At 31.1% G+C, this 23,084-nt stretch overlaps 2 protein-coding genes across 3 annotated transcripts; one reads left to right on the forward strand and one right to left on the reverse strand.

The window, feature by feature from the left end:
* Positions 1-15,432: 15,432 nt before the first annotated feature.
* On the reverse strand, positions 15,433-22,764 carry LOC109808233 (uncharacterized). Of its 2 annotated transcripts, XM_083060113.1 has the most exons (5): positions 22,305-22,764; positions 22,128-22,178; positions 21,531-21,664; positions 21,313-21,419; positions 15,433-20,953 (listed from the first exon to the last, which is right to left on the reverse strand). In XM_083060113.1, exons 1-4 carry the CDS (start codon positions 22,596-22,598, stop codon positions 21,332-21,334), a joined length of 567 nt encoding a protein of 188 aa, XP_082916239.1. In that variant the 5' UTR covers positions 22,599-22,764; the 3' UTR covers positions 15,433-20,953; positions 21,313-21,331. The 2 variants fall into 2 exon arrangements, with proteins under 2 accessions (XP_082916239.1, XP_020226723.1); XM_020371134.3 differs by having other exon boundaries at positions 15,433-21,419; positions 22,305-22,763.
* Positions 15,698-20,922, forward strand: LOC109807485 (1,4-dihydroxy-2-naphthoyl-CoA thioesterase 1). Its single transcript, XM_020370014.3, has 3 exons — positions 15,698-15,838; positions 15,961-16,152; positions 20,697-20,922. Exons 1-3 carry the CDS (start codon positions 15,698-15,700, stop codon positions 20,847-20,849), a joined length of 486 nt encoding a protein of 161 aa, XP_020225603.1. The 3' UTR covers positions 20,850-20,922.
* Positions 22,765-23,084: the final 320 nt, after the last annotated feature.

The following is a 23,084-nucleotide window of genomic DNA, read 5'->3' on the forward strand; positions in this document are numbered from 1 at the left end:
CATTAGCTCTAGTATTCTTTGTTCAGCCTCTTTAGACTCTCTGTGAGTATTCTCGACCACTCCTGGTCCCAAGTATTATCAACCACTCCTGGTTGGCTATTAGCACTAGTATTCTTTGTTCAGCCTCTTCAGGCTCTTAGTGAGGATTGTCGACCACTCCTGGCCCGCTAACTTCACTCATTAGCACCAGTATTTTTTGTTCAGCCACTTCTTTCTTGTAGTGAGGATTCTTTAACAAGCCTCTCTAGGCTTTTACAAGTATTCTTTCCCTAGCCTCTTCAAGCTTTACAAATGATAGATACATGATTTGGTTTGAGTGTTTGGTTTACTCTCACATAGTGGATACAAATATTCGCTACACTCACTAAGGGGCGTGTTCCTAAGTTACACTTAGAACTCCTTAGTCTACAGAGATAAATACACTATGGTACATTTGACTCTATAAGCTCTGTCTCTGGTTTCATTGCTTCATGGGCTTGATACCACTATTTGGCAACGCCAACCTTTCCAGGTTTGAAGTTATGACATATATATAGTCTTGTAAAATTTTCCCGTTGCAAGTGTCCGTTGAAGCAAGATGTAGTCGATCATGACTAGTTCGATCTTCTCATTTAATGAATTAAATGTTGCTTCCTTTTTATAGACATTGCGTGAAGTCTTCTACATTTGTTAGTAGCAGTGTCTGACTTTAGCTGAGACATAGGAACTTTTTGTCTTTTTCCAGTCGCGTAGCTGTAAAGCGTTGTCTTTTTTTGAAAAAAGTGATGTACTTTTTTTGACACATACATGTTTTTACTTTTGACTTGTTTTTCTTCTTCTTTGTCTTTTCCTTTATCACGCGATTATGTTGAGAGCTTTCGTATGATTGTAGACGATGCCTAATTTGTCCCTTGAGACTTGATTCTTCAAATACTTGCATGGCAGTCTTCGTCTGCGTCTGTTAGTCCATGTGCATCTCAAGTCTTGATCTTCGTCTGAGCATTTGTCATTAATTCTTTGACATTCTTTGGTCTGGTCAACATTGTAGATGGACAGACTTTGTTTATGTCTGGAATATTTTTTAGTCTGTGTTGTCTTTCGTCTGATATTTAGTTGACTTTCTTTTGATCTTTGACCAACCTTCGTCTGAGTTCTTATGTTGCGCTCTAGGTTGTCCTTGACACACCTTCGTCTGATTTCTTATGTTGTGCTCTAGGTTGTGCTTGACACACCTTCATCTAATATTTAAGTTATCATCGTTTGGCACTCAGGTTTTACTCTTTCTATCATTTGACTTGCTTTGTTTGATCCTCGTGATGTGCTTTGCCTTCATTTATCTTTGTCTGGTTGACCATTAAGCTTCATTTGATGTCTGTACAAACTTCATCTAGTGCTAGGCTTGTTTGATATTTTGTTTTGGCCTTTCGTCTGTGGTCTATATCGTCTTGAGCTTTATCATTTGCCTTTTTGTACTAGGCTTGGTTTTGTTGACTCTTGGTGTGATCCTTATGCTAAGATTTGCCTTGACTCATCTTTGTCTGATACTTGAAGCTTTTACCCTTTATCTTGGTTCAGGTGTAGGAAGTAGCACATGCATATTTCTTCATCTTGCCTGTACTTATGTTTTTCTGAAACACTAACACACTTGTTAGATATAACATGTATTATATTTGTCTCATTCAAAACCTTGCTGGGAATTTCTTTGTCTAACGTAACATCTTGTACCTTCCTTGATAGTGCGAAGTTCTATCCGAAGCTGTGTTGCCTTGATTTTGGTGAGAGAGTGAAAGTGTTGAAACACCATATCTCAAATCTGATACGAGTGAAAATAGGACACGATGCGCGCTTGAATTGAATCGGAAAGTGTGGTCAAGAGCTAGGAGAACAAGAGTGAATCCTTACGATCCCATGTAGTGTACTCAGGATTGATGTTATTTGCATCACGATCCTCACTGGTAAGATATTTCATCGGAATCTTTGGATTGACAACAAATCTCTCAAGATCATGTGCATGAATTACAGTAGTGACCTGTTGCTTCCAAGTCATGAATTTTTTCTCATCGAGTTTGCAGGTGACAGTTTGTGAGAAATTGTTTGAGACACTTGAGGAAGTTTGATTGGGAGTTTCAGGAGCAGAATCCATTGAAACAAAAATTGAAGCAAAAACAGGAAGAAATCCACACAAAAAATTCAAGAGTCGAAAGAAAGAAGACAAAACAAAGCCTCGACAGAGAATGCAACAAGATTGCGATCTGAAATGAGAACGAACGATGTTGTGCAACCAAACACAACTAAAGAACGATGCAGAATCAAAGCAAAGAGGACGAACAATGTCATGCACTAAACGCAACTGAAGACGATACAGAGTCAAAGATGAAAAGAAAGCTATTCCCATATCTCACCGAGCTCACCATGATACCATATAGAAAGATAGAGTTTAGAGAATTTGAAAATTGTATTATTGATTAGAATTCAGTACATATCCATGAGGTACAGGCTACATATATAGAGACAAGTCTCAACAGAGTAGATAACAATCCTAACAAACTAACCAACATAATGAGCTAGCAAAACTAACTCAATACAGCTAATAATAAAAGTATTTATTATTCTATTCTCTAATAATCTCATCACTAACTTAGCCCAATGATGTGTTGGAATATAAACATGGTCTTACATTGTTATAATAAGAGGAGAAATAAAAATTTATAAAACATATACACATATTCCATTAGAAAAAGACCATTTGAATGATAACTAAAAGTAAATCCATAAGGTTTAGGGTCAAAGTGGATAATATCGTCCCAATGTGGCAATGTATGTAAATACACACTATTACAATAAAATATAAGACTCCTCTTGATATAAATATACCCCCACAAATAAATATAGAACAAAAAATTCATCAATGGTATCAAAGCCTAATTCTTACAACTTGTGAAGATGGAAGTTGAAACAAAATTTTCACAATTTTCTCCTCTTGTCTTTGATAGAGAAAACCATGATTTTTAGGTGATAAGAAACGCATACCTAAAAGCTTTAGATCTTTAGAATGTCACGGAAGAAGATTATGATGTTTCTAAGCTGCTAGGTGATCCCACCATAGACAAAATAAAAAATTCGCAAGGAAAGAAAAATAGGTGAAGATAGAAATCGAAACAAAATTTTCACATATTTCCCCTCTTGTCTTTGATGTCTTTGATGGAGAAAACCATGATTTTTAGGTGATGAGAATGGAGGCATACCTAAAGACTTTAGATCTTTAGGAAGTCATGGAAGAATATTATGATGTTTTTTAGCTACTAGGTGATCCCACCAAAGCCAAAATAAAAATTCACAAGGAAAGAAAAAGAGAGAAAGTAAAGGCAAAGAGTTGTTTGTGTGCTTGTGTTACAAAATGATGGAGGAGCATGGACTAAGGGTCCAACCACCAGAGTCATGGCTAAGAGGCTATAGGAAGATTTGGTCAGTTTTATGCTTAGTGGGCTTAGCAGACCCAAGTTGCTCTTTATAAAAGCTACACTTTGAGATCATGATTATCCATCATATAGTATTTATTATATTAGTATAGGTTTCATAACTTTTGGCCTTGTATTTTGGGGCATATAGATTAAGATTTTTGGGTCTTAGGCTTATTGGACCTATTTTTGGGCTTAATGGGCCTTAGGTATTTTAGTATCCAATATTGGACTCATTTTGTTTCTTTTATTATTTTCTAATGTTTATGATAATTAGGCCATTGTATTTAGGTCATTAGAGTAGGTTTTAAGAAGAAAAGCTTAATTAAGCAAAGATAGTTAAATTAGGTCACATTTAGTTTTAATATGAGATGCCTTTGGTGCAAATGTGCTAGCCTAAGGTGGAATGCACTTGATCCTCCACAAATAACCACAAAAATAATTCTAAATGCAACCTAAATGAAATTGAACTTGCACATGGGCTAGCATGTGGCTACTAAAGAATTTGAAATTCAAATTTCATTTGAATTTCAAATTTTTGGCACCTATGGTGTAGCTTGGTGGGTAGCGCCAATTTCTAGCCTTTCTTGCCTATAAATTAAGCTTCCCTCGACTCTTTATAATGACTTTGAGTTGTGTATATAGAGCATTCTGTGACACCCTCTACCCCAACATACATATACAGTAATTATAAAAAAATAAAAAAAAATTCATCATTAAAAATCAAATTTCTAGCCACGTAAGGGTAAAGAGTTCACATTCATAAACTTAATCCAAATAACATGCTGGTAAAATTACAAAGAAATAAAACTGAATTTTCTAAAATAATTTAATAAGAACATCTTTAAACTAATTCTATCTATGTCCCGATGTCACATGTCCTATCAGAGCAAAACCCAACATAGAAGCCTAAGCTTCATCACCAACATCCTCAGCCTCACGCTGATGATCACCTGTATAACAGTCAAAACAGAACAACACGAGAAAAGGGAGTGAGAAACATCTCACTCTGGCTCACAGTGTAGAAATATACGCCGAATAGCCAAACACAAACAAAATAAGTATAACATAGATAAATTAATAATAACATCACACTCATCCAAGACATAAACCATCACTTTATCATATAACATTAAGAATTCATATGCATGGACACGGACTACATATTATCATGCATGTGGCGCCAGTAAAACATCACATGGCATATTGCCGCTAGCAATACACGAAGAGTAGTCTAGGAGTACATGCCGGGTCACACCCTCTGCGCACTCTCACTAGAAGGATATACTACCAGAGTCTCGTCGGGATAGCTAAGTCGCGCAAGATACATCCCATGCACACAATGGGCGAGACTGGGACTTCCAAACCGAGCTATCCCTAAGGACTAATCCCCAAAGCTTTTACACTAGGGGGCCTTCTCTGGCGGTGTATTCCATATCGTACCCTTAAAACACTTATGCAAATGATGCATGTCATTCAAGACTCTATGCATTCTCATATCTCATTATCATTTCTCATTCCCATATCACATTATCATGTATCATTATCACTTTTCACATCATCTCATCATATTCACATAGTCATCACTTTTCACATCATCTCATCATATTCACATAATCATCATTTTTCACATCATCTCATCATATTCACATAGTGTCTACAGAGCACTCAAAATCATATCAAAATTGATCTATTTTCAAAAATAAACACATATTTATACATCTCATTCAACAAGGAATACATCAGAACAATCAGAAAGCAAAACAGAAAATATTCATATTTTGTTTGTTTCTCATAGGGTTCCCACAGGAACCCACAGAGCACTCTAATTCATATCAAAACTTGTTTATTTTCAAGATTATATACATATTTACACTCAGCAAATATCAAGAAACACAACAGAAAACTCAGAAGGTAAAACAGAAAACATTTAAAATTTGCCTCTTACAATTATCAATGCATTCCCTTAGGGTTTCCCATAGGAACCCATAGAAATCTCAATTCATACGATTAATTACATATAAGAAAACAATAGGCAAAACAGATACAATTGGGAAAAACTCCTCATACATAAGCATACAAAAAATGCAACAAACACAGGATTGGGGGCCAATCCCACTACCCAGCATACAATCCCACACCCAGAGCGAGGTTTCTCACTCCCCCCCTTACCTCGATAAGCAGGAGCCGAATCTTGTTGGTCGCCCCCTCTAGGTTCCCCTTCGTCTTCAGAGAGAAAGGAGGAGGAAGATTAGAAAATGAAAAAAAATGAGTTTTAGAGAGTGCAAAACGCTTTATTTATAGGCATCAGGTCGCGGCCAGAACGGCCCGTTCCGAATCTGGAACGGCCCGTTCTGGGCACACGGAATACGTACAAAAGCCTCTCCCAGAACGGCCCGTTCCAAAAGCAGAACGGCCCATTCTGGGGTTTCCGGAACGGCCCGTTTTAATGTAGAACGGCCCGTTCTAAGTCAAACTTTGTTCTTTTAAAATCACATCCGGAACGGCCCGTTCCCAAAGTGGAACGGCCCGTTCCAGAGCTGCAAAAATCTAGGACTGTTAATTAATAAATAATTAATTAACATATATATATATATCAAATTAAAATAAAATATCAAAACAATTTAAAACATGATTTTCTTTAAATAATAATTATAACAAAATATCATAATTAATAATATTATACAAAATAATTTTCATAAATGATTATTATTAATAACCTTTAAAACTTCAATCAAACCCATTTAATTAATCAAAATAATTATAAAAAAATAATCTTCATAAATACAAAATAAATAATAATTATTCATTGTATTAGTAGAAAAATTCGAGGTGTTACACATTCTGCATTTTTGCAAATTCTCTCTTAGCTTAGGCTCACTTAGATCTTATAGGAATTCTGAAAATTCCTATTCTAGGTTCATGCATCTTTGTGAGCAATCACTTGAGTCCTTGGCTTGAGTGTTTCAAAGTCCAGAGGTTCATCACCTTCTCAAGGTGTTCTTTAATCAATCTTAACAAAAGAGAAGCTCAAAGAAAGATCAAGAAACTTGGAGCAACTCTATTTGGCGAACTAGATCAAAATGTACTACGAGTTGCCATCATATTTTCACAAAAATCACGACTCTCAAATCACCGATGCTTTTAGTGATGTTAGAGATGGATACCACATGCATATATAGAGTTGCCATCATATTTTCACAAAAATCACGACTCTCAAATCACTGATGCTTTTAGCGATGTTAGAGATGGATACCACATACATATATAGAGTTATGAGCATGAGTTGCATGAATCTTCGAATGATGATGAGGATAATGTTGAGTTTGATGCGTTGAATGAAGTATAATGAATATTAAGGGTTTGAATGACTTGTATTTATATGAATTGCAATTGTGTAATGTGTTAGTATATTATCCATATATCTTATATGTGATTATACATGTGTGAGAGGAAGGTTAGAATCCCAATGGGCATCTTTTATTGAATTCATCCAACCTGAAAGTACAATATCTTTATTAGGAACACTATTTAAGAGTTAATCAAGTATATAAGGTTAAGCACAAGGGAGACAAAGCTTAAGACTTCAACTTTATATCATGGGTCTTGCTTTGATAGTGTGACATCGAGGCTAAAGGATTTTATGTTTAAACTTATGTCTAAAACTTTGAGTTTTTTTATTAGGTTAGTTTTTCTCTTAGGTTTTTTAACGGCCAATGTGTGCCTATGTTAAGGACTTCTGCCTTTTTTTATTTCATTTGCTTAATAACAAAGTTTTATTTACAAAAATAGTAAGATATGTGAGTCCTTTAATTACAATATTAGCAAAGAAAATTTGTTTTATTTAATATCTTCTAAAGAAATGCATTTTCATATCAAATACTTTAGAGTAGAAGGGTGTCACATTCTAAACATTATGTATTCATCGTATCTAGCGACAAATAGTGCATGACATAGGGTTTGGGCTCAAAATCAACATCTCAAAATTTATTCCCAAAAGCCAAACACATGCAAACCATCAATTCAACTAAAAAGAAATAACATCTATATTTATGCAATATACATAAACCACAATCAAGCTTTTTTTTCCACAATTAAGCTCTTAAACAAGAAGAATTGAGGTGGAAGAGAAAATCTCGAATTTGCGACTCTTAACTATAGCTCCTACGACCTTGATCCTCAATATCTCAACTCCACAATCTTTCTTTAGCTTCAAGATTCTCCAATCTCAAGAATTGAGGAAGACTCATAGTCTCAAACATTATCAAAAGCTTGAAAAGAAAACCTGAGTTTTAAAGCCCTAATATAACTTCTCATTAGAAAATCTGAATTTTGAAACTTTAAAAGTTCATTTTTCAAACTCTCCCTCCCTTATATACCTCAGTCTTCCCCGAGTCAACTCTCACACACTTAATTTATATCATATATAACTTAAGTCTAGAGTTATCTATCTTAACACTAACCCACACCCAATATAACAAGCAAAACAACATAAAACATCATAAAACAGTACACATAATTACATATATCATAAATATGCATAATTATGAAAAATATGGCGTTACAATTTATTTATAAAATATCCATTTAGGTTCTTTATCTCTTATGCTTAGATCAATTTGATCCTTTTAAAATAACCATCATTTTCAATTTTGTGTCATAATTTTGAATTATTTTTGATTGGTTCATGACATGAAACTTCTGACATTAAATTCACATAAATAAAAATTATGGAATTTAATTGAGGTTATAATCCAAAAGGTCTACAAACATGATGAAAATAACTTTACAAGAAACTACAAAATAATATGAAATTAAATTCATAATTTTTTGTTGCCTTTTGTGTAAGAATTAGGACTCACCAGAATGAGAGGGATGATTAGTCTAGTTTGGAGATGATGGATGTATCTCTTCAGCTAGCTTTAAGGTGTCCCTAATCTTCTTCCATGGACTTGATTCCTTCAAAGTAACTCGAAAATGGTGGAGGAGATAGAGAATGGGGTGTTGTACTTCTAAAGAAGATAAACAAAAATGGTGAAGAACTTGCCACGAAGAGGAATTTCATGATAAAAGTTCATAAGAAGAGAATTTTTCTAAGATAACTAGACTTTTGGAAAAGAAAACTCAATGTTATTTCTCATAAATTGCTCAAAAGTGGTGTGTATATGAAGAAGAAAAGAATATATAGAGCTTGATTAGCTTATGGTACAAGCTAGCCTTGATTAACGGTAGTCAAGTTAGTTAACTTGTACTCAAGATAATCATCTCTAGTTACATGTTATGTGTGACTAGACAAGGTCATGTGGTTTGTCCCCACCATGAAAGTGATGCCTAGATTTAATTACAATATTAGTTAACTATAAAGACCTAGGTAAAACTTTGAAGAAAAGAAAACTATATAGTAGCTTATAAGTTAATTTTTTTAATCTTAAAAACAATTTTAAAGAAGTAAAAGTTCTTTGTCTGAATAATCAATTAAAAATTCAAGTTATATTATTTTTCATTTTGATCGATTATTTGCAACAAAATAAAATCTTTTATTTATATATATAATTAAAAATCATAAATAATCTTCGATAAATTGCCTAAATTAAAGATATTGTGATGATTTAAGTTTTACACCACTAAGTTCTAAGATCTATGTGTTCTTGAAGATAAATGTTTGAGGATCTAACCTAATTTTTAAATATTTTGATAATTTTTCTCTTATTTTTACATGTGTTGTCATCACCTTATACACTAGACTTTATATCATTTGTCACTTTTCATGTCATGTCAATAAAAAAAATAATAAAGTTTCTTAACCATATGATTATAATATTTGCAGGGTGAAAATCACTCAACTAAAATTTAAGGATCAAAATTACACAATTGTAATAAACATCAAAATTGTTTTAAGCTTATCAAATATTATATTTATTATATAATATATTATTAAATTTAATAAATGCAATGTTAATATAAGGACATTAATGATTAAACATACAATTTTAAAACTGGATCTATTTATATTAAAAAATTATTATTAAAAAAAATACAATTTGCTGTAAAATTTAGTACTTTTATATTATATATAGATAAGGAATCCACTTACTCCAGGAGTAAGTATACGTTGAGTTACTCTACTCAATAACGCATGGCCTACATTGAGTTTCAACAGTTGGATCATTGAAATTCAATGTAGATCATCAGTTAGTGAGTGAAGTAACTCTACCATGGCATACTTTTAGAATAAGTAGATATATTCTTTTATATATATATATATATATATATATATATATATATATATATATATATATATATATATATTTCATGAAGGGGTTTAGTAATATTGTTGAGTTGAGGAAAGAAATCAGCACCATAATTTAAGCAACCTAAAAATCTTTAGAGTTGCATTTTGTCAAGAATTTGATTGGGGAATTTATTAGCAAATTCAATGACTCGACAAATAGGCCGGATAGTACCTTGAAAGATTGTATGACCAAGGAATTTGATTTTTGTCTGAAAGAGACAGATTTTGGTTTTGGAGATGGCAAGACCATTACGTTTAATGACTTCAAATATTTCAAGATGTTTGAAATGCTGATCAATGGAGTTTGAAAAGACAAGAACATCATCTATATAGACAATGCAGAAATTGGAATAAGGATTGAAAATATCATTCATGATATTCTGAAATTCTGAAGGAGCGTTTTTAAGACCGAAAGGCATTACGTTCCACTTGTATTTCCCAAACGGTACAGTGAAAGTTGTCTTATAGCGATCACTAGGATTGATTTGGATCTGCCAAAATCCATATTTCATGTCAAATAGTCTCCGAGGAGGCTTTGAATGATTGAGCATCCTAAGTTGAGGATACTGATCTTCCTGAGCGGGAGGATCGACCTAGGGTGATTCCTTTCCCTCTTCCTCTGGAAGAGCCTGTTCTGAGCCGTAATTTCGGCGTCATCTCATTATCTTTGTCCCTGAAGAAATTCACGGGTAAGATAGTCAGGTAAAGTGTTTGAGGTGCCTTTGATATATTCAATTTCAGAATCAAATACACTTAAGATAGCTTGCCATCTGGCAAAAATTTGTTTTGATGCTAAATTTTTAACATCTTTTTGTAAAATTTCTTTGGCAGATTTACAATCAACCCTAACCAAAAAAAAATTATTTAATAAATCAGATTGAAATTTTGAAATGCATACAACAATGGCTAAAACTTCCTTTTTAATGGTAGAATAATTTTGTTGTGCCCTGTTTCAATGCTTTGACGTAAAAGCAATGCAGTTTTCAACATTATGCATGTGTTGCTTGAGAACACCACCATAACCAATGTTAGAGGCATCGGTTTCAACAATCTTAAGGAGACTGGGATTTGGTAAGTATAAGCAGGGTAAAACTTTAACCTGGTGTTTGATTTGTCTGACAATATTAGTGTGAACATCAGTCCACGGAGATGGAGATTTTTTAAGCCTTTCATGAAGGGGTTTAGTAATATTGCTAAGTTGAGGAAAGAAATCAGCAACATAATTTAAGCAACCTAAAAATCTTTGGAGTTGCGTTTTGTCAAGAATTTGATTGGGGAATTTATCAGTAAATTCAATGACTCGACAAATAGGCCGGATAGCACCTTGAAAGATTGTATGACCAAGGAATTTGATTTTTGTCTGAAAGAGATAGATTTTGGTTTTGGAGATGGCAAGACCATTACGTTTAATGACTTTGAAAAATATTTCAAGATGTTTGAAATGCTGATCAATGGAGTTTGAAAAGACAAGAACATCATCTATATAGACAATGCAGAAATTGGAATAAGGATTGAAAATATCATTCATGATATTCTGAAATTCTGAAGGAGCGTTTTTAAGACCGAAAGGCATTATGTTTCACTCGTATTGCCCAAACAGTACAGTGAAAGTTGTCTTATAGCGATCACTAGGATTGATTTGGATCTGCCAAAATCCAAATTTCATGTCAAATTTGGAAAAGATTTTTGCCGAATGGAGTCGGGCAAGAAGATCCTTCTTATTAGGAATAGGATATCTAATCCATTGAAGGGCTTGATTAAGAGGTTTGTAGTTGATTACCAACCGTGGAGCACCGGGCTCGATTTCAGAAGCTTTATTGACATAGAAAGTTGCGCAAGACTAAGGACTCTTGCTTTTGCTAATCAATCCTTTGGATAGGAAATCTTTGATTTCTTTTTGGCAGTGAGTGACAAGTTCATGACTCATCTGGATAGGCCGAGCTTTAGTCGGGATTTGTCGATCAGTAAAGTCCTTTTCATAGGGAAGATTAACAATGTGCCTTTTTCTTTCCCAAAAAAGCATTAGGAAGATCAGAACATATGATATTTTGGAAACGATCATGAAGACTCTTAATACGTTGTTTGACATTAGAATGAGAAAGCTGGCTTTCGATATGTTTGTTGGAAATTTCATATATATATATATGAGAAGAGATCTGTTTACTCTAGGGGTAAGTCTACCTAGACTTACTTTATTCAATATCTCATGTTCTACATCAAATTTTAATAATTCAACCGTTGAATTTAAAGTTCTTAATGTATAGATCAACTCTGCAATTTATTTTAAAAAGAATTGAAAAGAATTTGATACTTCATTTTATTAATTCAAACCAACATATAAATTATTTTTATGATTATCTATCTTTTAAATTAATGAAACGAAGTATCAAATAGTTTTTAAATTTTTTTAAAAAATTACAAACTTAATCTATGTATTAAGCACTTTAAATTCAATGGTTGGATCATTGAAATTTGATGGATGTAAAACATGAATTATTGAACGGAGTAAGTCTAGGTAGACTTACTCTTGTGTGTGTGTATATATATATGAGTTAATCACCTATACATTGTCAGTGTAAAGTTTTTTTACACTAACAACCAATTATATCTCTTAATTGTGTCATGTCACTGTTAAAAGTAAATGTGTTTACAGTGACATGACATAATTAAGAGATATAATTGGTTGCCAGTGTAAAAAAACTTTACAATGGCAGTTTATAGGTGATTAACTCTATATATATATATATATGTATATATATATATGTATATATATATATGTATATATATATATATACACACACACACAAGAGTAAGTCTACCTAGACTTACTCCATTCAATAACTCATGTTCTACATCAAATTTCATCGATTCAACCGTTAAAATTAAAGTTCTTAATGCATAGATCAAATTTGCAAGTTTTTAAAAAAATTTGAAGACCATTTGATATTTTGTTTCATTAATTCAAATCAATGTATAAAATGATTTTATGATTATCTGTCAATTTGAATTAATGAAATGAAGTATCAAATGGTTTTCAAATTTTTTAAAAATTTGAAGACTTGATCTATACATTAAGTACTTTAAATTCAATGGTTGGATCGTTGAAATTTGATGTAAAACATAAATTATTGAACGGAGTAAGTTTAGGTAGACTTACTTCTAGAGTAAACAAATCTCTCCTCATATATATATATATATATATATATATATATATATAATTTATTACCAAAATAGAATTACACACATATAATTTATCTAATAATTTATGTTTTTAAGTTGTTATAATAAATTGTTTTATATTTAATTAAAAGTCAAACTTGTAAATGTAATATATTATTAAATTAATAAATGCAATGCTAATATTATTAACAAAAAAATAATTTCTCGTAAAATTGAGTACTTATATATTATATATAGATAAGAATTCACTTACTCTAAGAGTAAAATATGTGGCCTACATTGAGTTTCAACAGTTAGATCATTGAAATTCAATATAGATCATGAGTTAGTGAGTAAAGTAACTCTACCATGGCTTACTATTGGAATAAGTAGATTCATTCTTGTGTGTGTGTATGGCTTACTATTGGAATAAGTAGATTCATTCTTGTGTGTGTGTGTGTGTGTGTGTGTGTGTGTGTGTGTGTGTGTGTGTGTGTGTGTGTGTGTGTGTGTGTGTGTGTGTGTGTGTGTGTGTGTGTGTGTGTGTGTGTGTGTGTGTGTGTGTGTGTGTGTGTGTGTGTGTGTGTGTGTGTGTGTGTGTGTGTGTGTGTGTGTGTGTGTGTGTGTGTGTGTGTGTGTGTGTGTGTGTGTGTGTGTGTGTGTGTGTGTGTGTGTGTGTGTGTGTGTGTGTGTGTGTGTGTGTGTGTGTGTGTGTGTGTGTGTGTGTGTGTGTGTGTGTGTGTGTGTGTGTGTGTGTGTGTGTGTGTGTGTGTGTGTGTGTGTGTGTGTGTGTGTGTGTGTGTGTGTGTGTGTGTGTGTGTGTGTGTGTGTGTGTGTGTGTGTGTGTGTGTGTGTGTGTGTGTGTGTGTGTGTGTGTGTGTGTGTGTGTGTGTGTGTGTGTGTGTGTGTGTGTGTGTGTGTGTGTGTGTGTGTGTGTGTGTGTGTGTGTGTGTGTGTGTGTGTGTGTGTGTGTGTGTGTGTGTGTGTGTGTGTGTGTGTGTGTGTGTGTGTGTGTGTGTGTGTGTGTGTGTGTGTGTGTGTGTGTGTGTGTGTGTGTGTGTGTGTGTGTGTGTGTGTGTGTGTGTGTGTGTGTGTGTGTGTGTGTGTGTGTGTGTGTGTGTGTGTGTGTGTGTGTGTGTGTGTGTGTGTGTGAGGAGCAATCAGTTTATTACTTCAAGGGTAAGTTTACCCAGACTTGCTCCATTCAATATCTCATGTTTTACATTAAATTTCAATTATTCAATCGTTGAATTTAATATTTTTATTACATAGATCAAGTCTGCAAATTTGTTAAAAAAATTTAAAAGAATTTGATATTTTATTTCATTAATTCAAATCAATATATAAATTACTTTTATGATTATTTGTCATTTGAATTAATGAAACAAAGTATCAAATAGTTTTCAAAAAAGTTTTAAAATTTTGCAAACTTGATCGGTACATTAAGAACTTTAAATTCAGCAATTGAATCATTGAAATTTGATATGAAACATGAGTTAGTGAACGAAGTAAGTTTAGGTAGACTTACTCCTAGAGTAAACGAATCCCTCCTCATATATATATATGAGGGGGGTTATAATTACATCGGTCTAACTTTTACTAAGTATTACACCGCTCAATAACTTTATATTAAATGTAAATTTTGTAAATCCAACGGTTAGATTGAAAGTTCATATCTCTTATATCATATATACAAAATTTTATATTAATCCAAGATGATTTGATACTTCATTTTTATAAATAAATAAAAAAATGACATAATATATTCATTTCAAAATACACTAAAATATGAACACTTTGATTACCTTCAAGTTGTTGTTCAATTTTAACAAGATTTGATATACACGTATAAAGTGATATGAACTTTCAATATAACGGTTGGATTTACAAAATTCGCATTTAATATAAAGTTATTGAGGGGTATAATACTTAGTAAAAGTTACACCAGTATAATTATAACCATATATATATATATATATATATATATATATATATATATATATATATATATATATATATATATACATATTACCAAAATAGAATTACAAACATATAATTTATCTAATAATTTATTCTTTTAAATTGTTATAATAAATTGTTTTATATTTAATTATACATTTTATAATTTTTTTATTAAGGGAGTGAAAACAACTACTTAATAAACAAGAGGGTGATGATTACGGGCGACAATAGGATATAATAGGTTAGGCTTTTATTAGACATGAGCATGACCTATGTTGAAAATAAATAACCTAAGCCTAACGTATTCACTTTTTATAAGCTTTTTTTTTTTAAAAGTCAAACTTGGCCTACATAAATGTTTAGTCTAACCTACAAGCTTATTTTGGCAACGCTCAATTTAATCCCTTTATTCACTATTTCAAAAATTTATTTCTACCATTACCTTTTTAATATTAAGATTTTGGGATGAGAAAATAATGATAAAAAATAATATTTTTTATTTAAGTTAATAAAATAAAATTATTGAATTATTCTCTACATAGGAAAAATTGAACAATTATCATAATAAATAAAAAATAAAAATATTTTAAAAATTATGTACATAAAAAAAATGTTATACAAATACATTTCAACGTTGAAATCTCAACTTACCAATCAATCAACAACCACCATCGTATCTTAATAGTCTTAAATACCCTCCAAATCAACCACAACTTCCAACGATTGTTCCATCCTTTTTTATTTATAAACACACACAACTTTCCCAATTTACAAAGCCTCAACTCACAAAAATTAACATCATCCTCAAAGGCGAAACCACACAACCTTAATTCAATCAAATTCGTTCATGGGAGACCAACCATCATCATCATCGTCTTCGAGAACTGCTGATTTCGATGCTCCCCTTCATTTAATCGGATTCGAGTATGAATATTTGTCACCACAAAAAGTCTCTGGCCATCTCCTTGTCACCCATAAGTGCTGCCAGGTCAACAACAATATTTCTTTAATCTTTGGCTTCAAAGTGTTGTGGAGATCAAGTTCTATGAATCATGCTTGTGTCTAGAACCAAATAATGATGGATAATTTGATTGATTGTGCATGGTGCAGCCATTTAAGGTGCTTCATGGAGGGGTGTCAGCATTAATAGCAGAGTCTTTGGCAAGCGCAGGAGCACACATGGCTTGTGGCTTTCAAAGAGTTGCTGGAATTCAGCTTAGCATCAACCATTTGAAACCTGCAGTCATGGGTGACTTGGTCCACGCAGAAGCTACCCCTTTAAGTGCCGGCAAAACCGTTCAGGTATTCATTCATGTCCTAATTCATCTTATGTTTATCCATGCAATTTACAGTTTCTTTGATACAATTGGTGTCATTTTCTTAGATACAATTGATGTTATTTTTTAATCAAAATTAAAATTTTGTCTCAATAATATGCTAGATGTATATTAATAAGATTTGCATTAAATACAAGTTTATGATTATATATATGTAACTAAAATTTAGTTATTTGCCATAAACTATGAGATAGAATGCAGAATCTGAGATGATGATGATAACAATGTGTGACTTAAGCAATTGGAACAAGACAGAAAATGTATGGATACAATGAATTTTGGATTTATATGGATGAGAGTAATCATTAACCTATTTAGTATTTTCCAAAAACACACAATCCATTTATTAATCTACTTATTTAATTCACCTACCTCTTATTCATTTATTTGTCACCCTTTCTATTTTTAATATTGATATTTTTTTTATTTTGTTCAATTATGTTACATCCCTCTTCCCCATGTCTCTCAACAAAATCTATAGCTTCTTCTCCTATACCCATTTTGTTTTTCTCTTCTTTCAAGGATAAAATATATTTTTTATTGCCTAACTTCCCTTTATTCTAGCGAACGGCAAAATGATTGATCTCACACCAACTCTTAGCTGGAGGGTTGTTGGACACATTTGTTATGTTTGCCATGCCAATTTAGCCAAAAAAAATTACTTTTTTTATTGCTCAAAAAAATATTTGAATTTAAGTTTGTTTTGGAACAAGTTTATAAGCATTTTTATTAACTTATCTATAGAAAATATACTTTTTATTTTCGGTAAGAAAATTTCTAAAAATACTTTTAACTTGTATCTAAATAGATTCTTTATTAGTAATCAATAGTTTGGCATATATAATTAATATATTAAATATTTATTTTATATAATTATAATTTATAATAAATAAATGTTTTAATATATATGTAAATTATATTATAATTAAAATTCATGATAAATAATATTTTGTAATATATGAATTATATTTTAGATTTATAATAAAAAAAAATTATTTTACAAGGTTATTTTTTATTGTTGAAAATTTTCTTAAAAAATATTTTAATTTAAAAATAAAATTTTAAAAAAATTATTAAGAAAAAAGATAAATTGAAAGATAAGAGAAACTAAAAAAAATCTATAAAATCGTCGATGTTGATTAAAATAAGCTAAAAATGCTCTCACAAAATAATAGTCCTTAAAAACATTCTTTCAAGATTGTTATTCTAATTTATACATAGAAAGATATTTGATTTTTACCTCTTTCATTAGTTAAAAAATTATCTGAATTCATTGATAGCTAGCATTTTAGCATGTGAATTGTACATAACAATTATTTGTTTTATATAAATGTTTTGTAATAAATAAATAATTTGAGCCTATAAATTGTATTTTAGATTTAATGGTAATCTTTTTGAAAATAACAACATTGAAATAAATATACAAATGATATATTTAAAAGAGATAAGAGGATAAAAAAAATATTAAAATGATAGATTATTTTTTATTTTGAACATTGTTTTTTATTTTGAAAATGATATATTCAAAGAGATAAGAGATTAAATATATATCAAAGAAAATATAAAAATGATAAAGAGAATTAATATTTGAATTTGGAAGATAAAACATATATTTTTTTTATATTTAGTTATTGATTGCTTGATAATAAATTGTTCATTTATGAATAGAAAAAATTGTTTCTTTGATATATAAAATATAAGTTACATTGTCATATTCATATTAGGAGTGTGAAGTAAACCTCTCTTCATTCATAAAATTGTTTCTTTGATATATAAAATATAAGATACATTGTCATATTCATATTAGGAGTGTGAAGTAAACTTCTCTTCATTCATGAGAGGAGAGTATTTAAATGAGAATGAATGTGAGGGGGAGTGGAGTATTTACAAAATATAAAATTATTCTAATTTATATATAGAGAGAGTGATATTTGATAAATAAGTTTTTATAGGAATTCTTTTATCAATAGAAAACATATAAAAAGCATCTCTAATGATAGAACCTGTTTTGGGTTCTTAATGTATTTTTTATGGGTCTCTTGGTGTCACTAGGATTTGAGAACTTTTTATTTTTTCTTCAATAAAAAACCTTAACTTTGGGTTCTTAATTCCCTTGATGTAAGTTGTCCAATGAACCCATTTTCCTCCTTTTTTGTTCCAAGAACACAATTTTTATGGGTTCTTGTATAAGAATTCAGTCCTACACGTGACAATCAAGTCACTTCACTCCAACGATGAAAAAAACTAAGAATCAGTACTCTTATAAAAATTTCTCATTAAAAAAGAGCTAAATCCAATTGTCAAAATCGGGTTAGTCTAATCCTATTTGATAGGTCAAAATGTGAAAACTAGTTGACCCTGCTGAGGTCGACTTCTACATGGGCCATATTGTTGGTTCTGCTGGCCTTTGGGCTCTTTAAACTTTTTATAATTTTATGTGAGAAAGGGATAGAAAAAGTATAAGCCGAAGATATATACACTTCCTATCTTTTATAAATATACCTTTAATTTCTTTTTTTAAAATAAAATTCCTAAAATATCTTTCTAACTAATTTTTTATTTTTAAATTTATTTTTTATTCATTCCCTTCTTTCATCATCATTCTTCTTTCTTCTTCTTTTTTACCCGTAAGTTAAATTTGTCATACTTCCGGAAAATAAGATTCAAAATGTTAATTTTAGCATTCCGGAAAGTACTTTTCTATAATAGTAAAGTTATTGTTCCGGAAAGTATTTTTTGGAAGTGTGTTTCTTATGTAATTCCGGAAAGAACTTTCCAGAACAGTAACTTTACTATTCTGGAAAGTACTTTCCAGAATTATATAACAAAACATTTCTAGAAAATACTTTCCGGAATAAGAATTTACTATTATAGACAGTATTTTCTGGAACAAAAACTTTATTATTCCGGAAAGTACTTTTCGAAACAAAAATTTTACTATTTCAAAAAGCACTTTCTAGAACAAAACAAAAAAAGAAGATATTGCAAAAATTGAAAAGAGTAGAAGAGAAGGTAGAGGTCGGAGAAGAAAGTAACGAAGAAGAAAACAAGAAAGGAGTCGAAAAGAAAGAAAAAGGGAGGTGTCCGGAAAAGAAAGAATAAGAGAGGTGCAAATCTAAAAATTATAAGTTCTAAAAAATATTAAGGATAATTTAAGAATTTAATATATTTTAAATTAAAAAAGGAGTCTATTTATATAAAAATAGAGATGTTTATTATCATCCCAAAATATATTGGACGAATAGGTCCAAACACTTTTTAGACCTATTTTTATTGGCCTCTTAACTTGCCAAGCTAGGCCTAATTAACTTGGTCAGTTGGTCTTCTTTCAAGCATTAGAATAAGGAGTCCGGCCTGACAGGCCTTCATGCAAGGTAGGGTTTAGGATTTTAATATATATATATATATATATATATATATATATATATATATATATATATATATATATATATATATAATACTTTTAATCATTATACTATTTACAATATTTATTTTATTATTTCGATAAAATGTATTTTAACATGTGTTACACATAAGATGTGTTTTATATACATCGTCCAAGATAGTATATAAAATTCTTAAAAACACCTTTTGAAAAAAATTAATAATAAACATTTTCGTTTATAGAAGACCTAAAAAAATATTAGTTTTAAAAAAATTATTCTGATTTATATTGTAAGATGTGAAAGGTTAAAAAAAAATCCTATAACATTCTCATTAAAAAAAAAACAACTAAAAACACTCCCAGTTAAAAAATAATCCTTTAAACATTATTATTTAAGATAGTTATTCTGATCTTATATTTAGAAAAGGATAATAGATGATAAATTTATTTATTTTTAATATTTTTCATATTGCACGATTTATTTTAACTGTTACACTAATTATCATAATGAAACTATGATATCTATTAAGCACATGTTATTTTTAATTTATATTAAAATTGATTTAAAGTATTTTACAATATAGTACAAAATTAATAGTAGAATGCACAATATGAAGCAAAAAAATATAATTAAAACTAATGAAATGTAATTAAAATAATTGATCCATAAATTAAAAAAACCAAGGTTTTAAAGTTAATTAACTGAAATTATAAACACTCCAAAATATATTTTCATTAATAAAATAAAATAAAAATTATATAAAAACACCTTATAAACAAATTCATTTTTGTCATTATACATTAATCAATTATTTCAATAAATAACTTCATCAAACACTCAATGGCGCCATGCTGGCCTGTTTGGATCATATTACTCGGTTATTGAGTGTGCCATTAAATAAATTGGTGACATTACTAACTAGTTCATTCTGCTTGATAAGGGTCTTCACCAATGACCAATCTACTATCTCAGTCAGTAAATATTTGTTGGTTAAACTTAGATAGTCAACCATAAAAGTCATAGTAAAGAAAAAGGGACTCTGTTAGTATTAAATATGAACTTTGTTATTCTCTAGGCTTAAATATATGAGAAAAACATGTCATAACAGTTTTCTCTCTGGCAGGTGTGGGAAGTGAGAATCTGGAAGATTGATCCTTCAAACTCACAAAACAGATCCTTGATTTCATCTTCTAGGGTAACTCTACTAAGCAATATGCCTGTCCCTGATCAAGCAAAAGATGCTGCTCTAGCGCTAAAGAAGTTTGCAAAACTCTAAATAATTCATGAAATTCAAATTCTTCTTGAATAAAATTATATTAGACATTCGGATCAATATTCTATTGCTTCAAGATGTACACCATGATAGACATTGTAGCTTACCTGTAAGTAAACTGGGATTAATATACAATATCATATAGCAGAAAACTTTTTAAGGCCTCAGGATAGAAATTCTCATTGCAACATCAGCTTCAAATTTTAAAGCCCAACCAGTTCCTTGTGATCATAATTCAATATACAACTTGTAATTTCAATTTTCAACAGAAACCATATGACTGAAAATGCCTTACATCTATTCGGTAATTTCCATTGGGTACCAATAGGGTTTAGCCCAGTTAGTCGTGCAGTGTACGTGAATGAGGTAAATCTTAATGTACCAAGTTCAATTACCATGAATCAAGAAAAGTAATTCCCACTCAGCCAAACCAAGCAAGCTTAATTCCAGAAACAAGCTTACTCACCTAAGCAATGTTGGCAATGTTAGGATGCTGAGTTCTTCTTACGAAAGGATCTTGATCTGGAAGTGCCCCCATCCTTCATTCCTGTGGGAATGCCAGAAATTTTATGCCTGCCAAACATTGACATAACATAATCAAAGATAGACCAACAACAAACAAAAGCCACAGCATGTAGCAACCAAATAGAAGAACAAACAAAAAGCAAGAAAAACATATATTACCTCAGACTACCAAATTGTTGGGTCAATTCGTTCAGTTCCATGCTAGAAAGTTTCAGAGAAAATAAAGTTCCAGGTACCTCTTGTGAAACAACCTTTGACAATTTATTCGCTGAAGCTCCTAATCTACCAAAAGCCTGTGCAAGAAACGAATATCAACTATATGCACATTAGCAATTCAACACACCACTACATACACACGGGTTAAAAGAAATAATTTAACAGTTAAATTAGTTAAAACACTTTAAAGTACAGTTTGCAAAGGTTTTAAAACCCATTTAGAACCACAATTAGAGTATATTTGGATAAATTTCTTCCTAAGTACAAGTATTTCTAAGAGATAAAATTAAGAAGAAAAATCAAAATAAGTTTATCTTTAAGTTAAAAATAAGAGTTTAGAATTAATGACAATAAAGATTTTTTCCCAATTAATTTATTTATAACTCAATTTTAGCTCTAATTTCATTTTTTTTCTTCGTATTTTTCTCCCCTAGAGGAATTTCCAGAAAACTTTACTTAAACATACTCTTACAGTCGCAGAATTTAAAACCTTAAACTTGCCAATAGATTTGCGTGTACATGAGATAAACCTTAACCTACGATTAAGGTTGGAATAGAAACCACAGCTACAGAGAAAAATGCACCAAAAGCCTGCAAGCCCGAAAAACACAGGTTCAGTAGTAATACCAACTTAATTACCCAGAAACCAAAAGCGCTCAAAGATACAATTTTTCATCCTTATTTGGTGAGAAAATAGGTAATGAATTACAATAGTACCATGGAGAGAACAAACAAGTGAGAGAGAAGACCCAATTCAGGGGTGGGCCGGAGCCCTAGATTTTTGGCCACCGCAATGGGCGGAGCAGCCGCGACCAGCGACTGCGAAGGTGGCGGCGAATTGGGTGCAAGCTGTTCCGACATTACCGGCGGCGGGACTGTGTCGGCGGCAACCGGCGTCGACGGAGTTGCGGTTCCGACACGAACGGAGAACGGAGCGCGTGAAGTGGCGGTCTTTGGAAATTTGTTGAAGGTGAAAGGGCGCGAAGAGAGAAAATGCGTGTGAGAGAACATTGATGATTTGATGAAAAGTTTTCGATTTCGCAAATCTCTGCAACTACGATTTTGTTGGTGAATCGCTGAATCAAATTAATCTGAATGCAATTGCACAAACAAGATAACCCCCAAGTTCCCCACACTTGCAGCTTCTTTCGAATCCAGTTTTTTTAATTACCCTTTTGTCCTTGTATTGCGTGAATTTTGCTTGTTATTGTTTATAATTTAAAATTTTTAAATATGTTATTAATTTCATAAATTTACGGTAAATTAATTTTTTTTTCTTAAGTTTTAAATTGATGTTTTTAGTTCTTGTAATTTTTAAAAAAAATATATTTTTTAATTTTTATATTCAAATTTTGTTAAAAAAAATTTTCAAATATTATTATATAAATCTACCTATTGTTATTTTTATTAATGAAAATATTACATTAAACTCATTGATATTTGCATAATTGACTAAATTTGTCACTTTCATATATTTTTTGGTAAAGTATGAAGAAA

The sequence above is a fragment of the Cajanus cajan genome, chromosome 1 (genome assembly GCF_000230855.2).
Source record: "Cajanus cajan strain Asha chromosome 1, NIPB_CcT2T_4, whole genome shotgun sequence".
Classification (NCBI taxonomy): domain Eukaryota; kingdom Viridiplantae; phylum Streptophyta; class Magnoliopsida; order Fabales; family Fabaceae; genus Cajanus; species Cajanus cajan.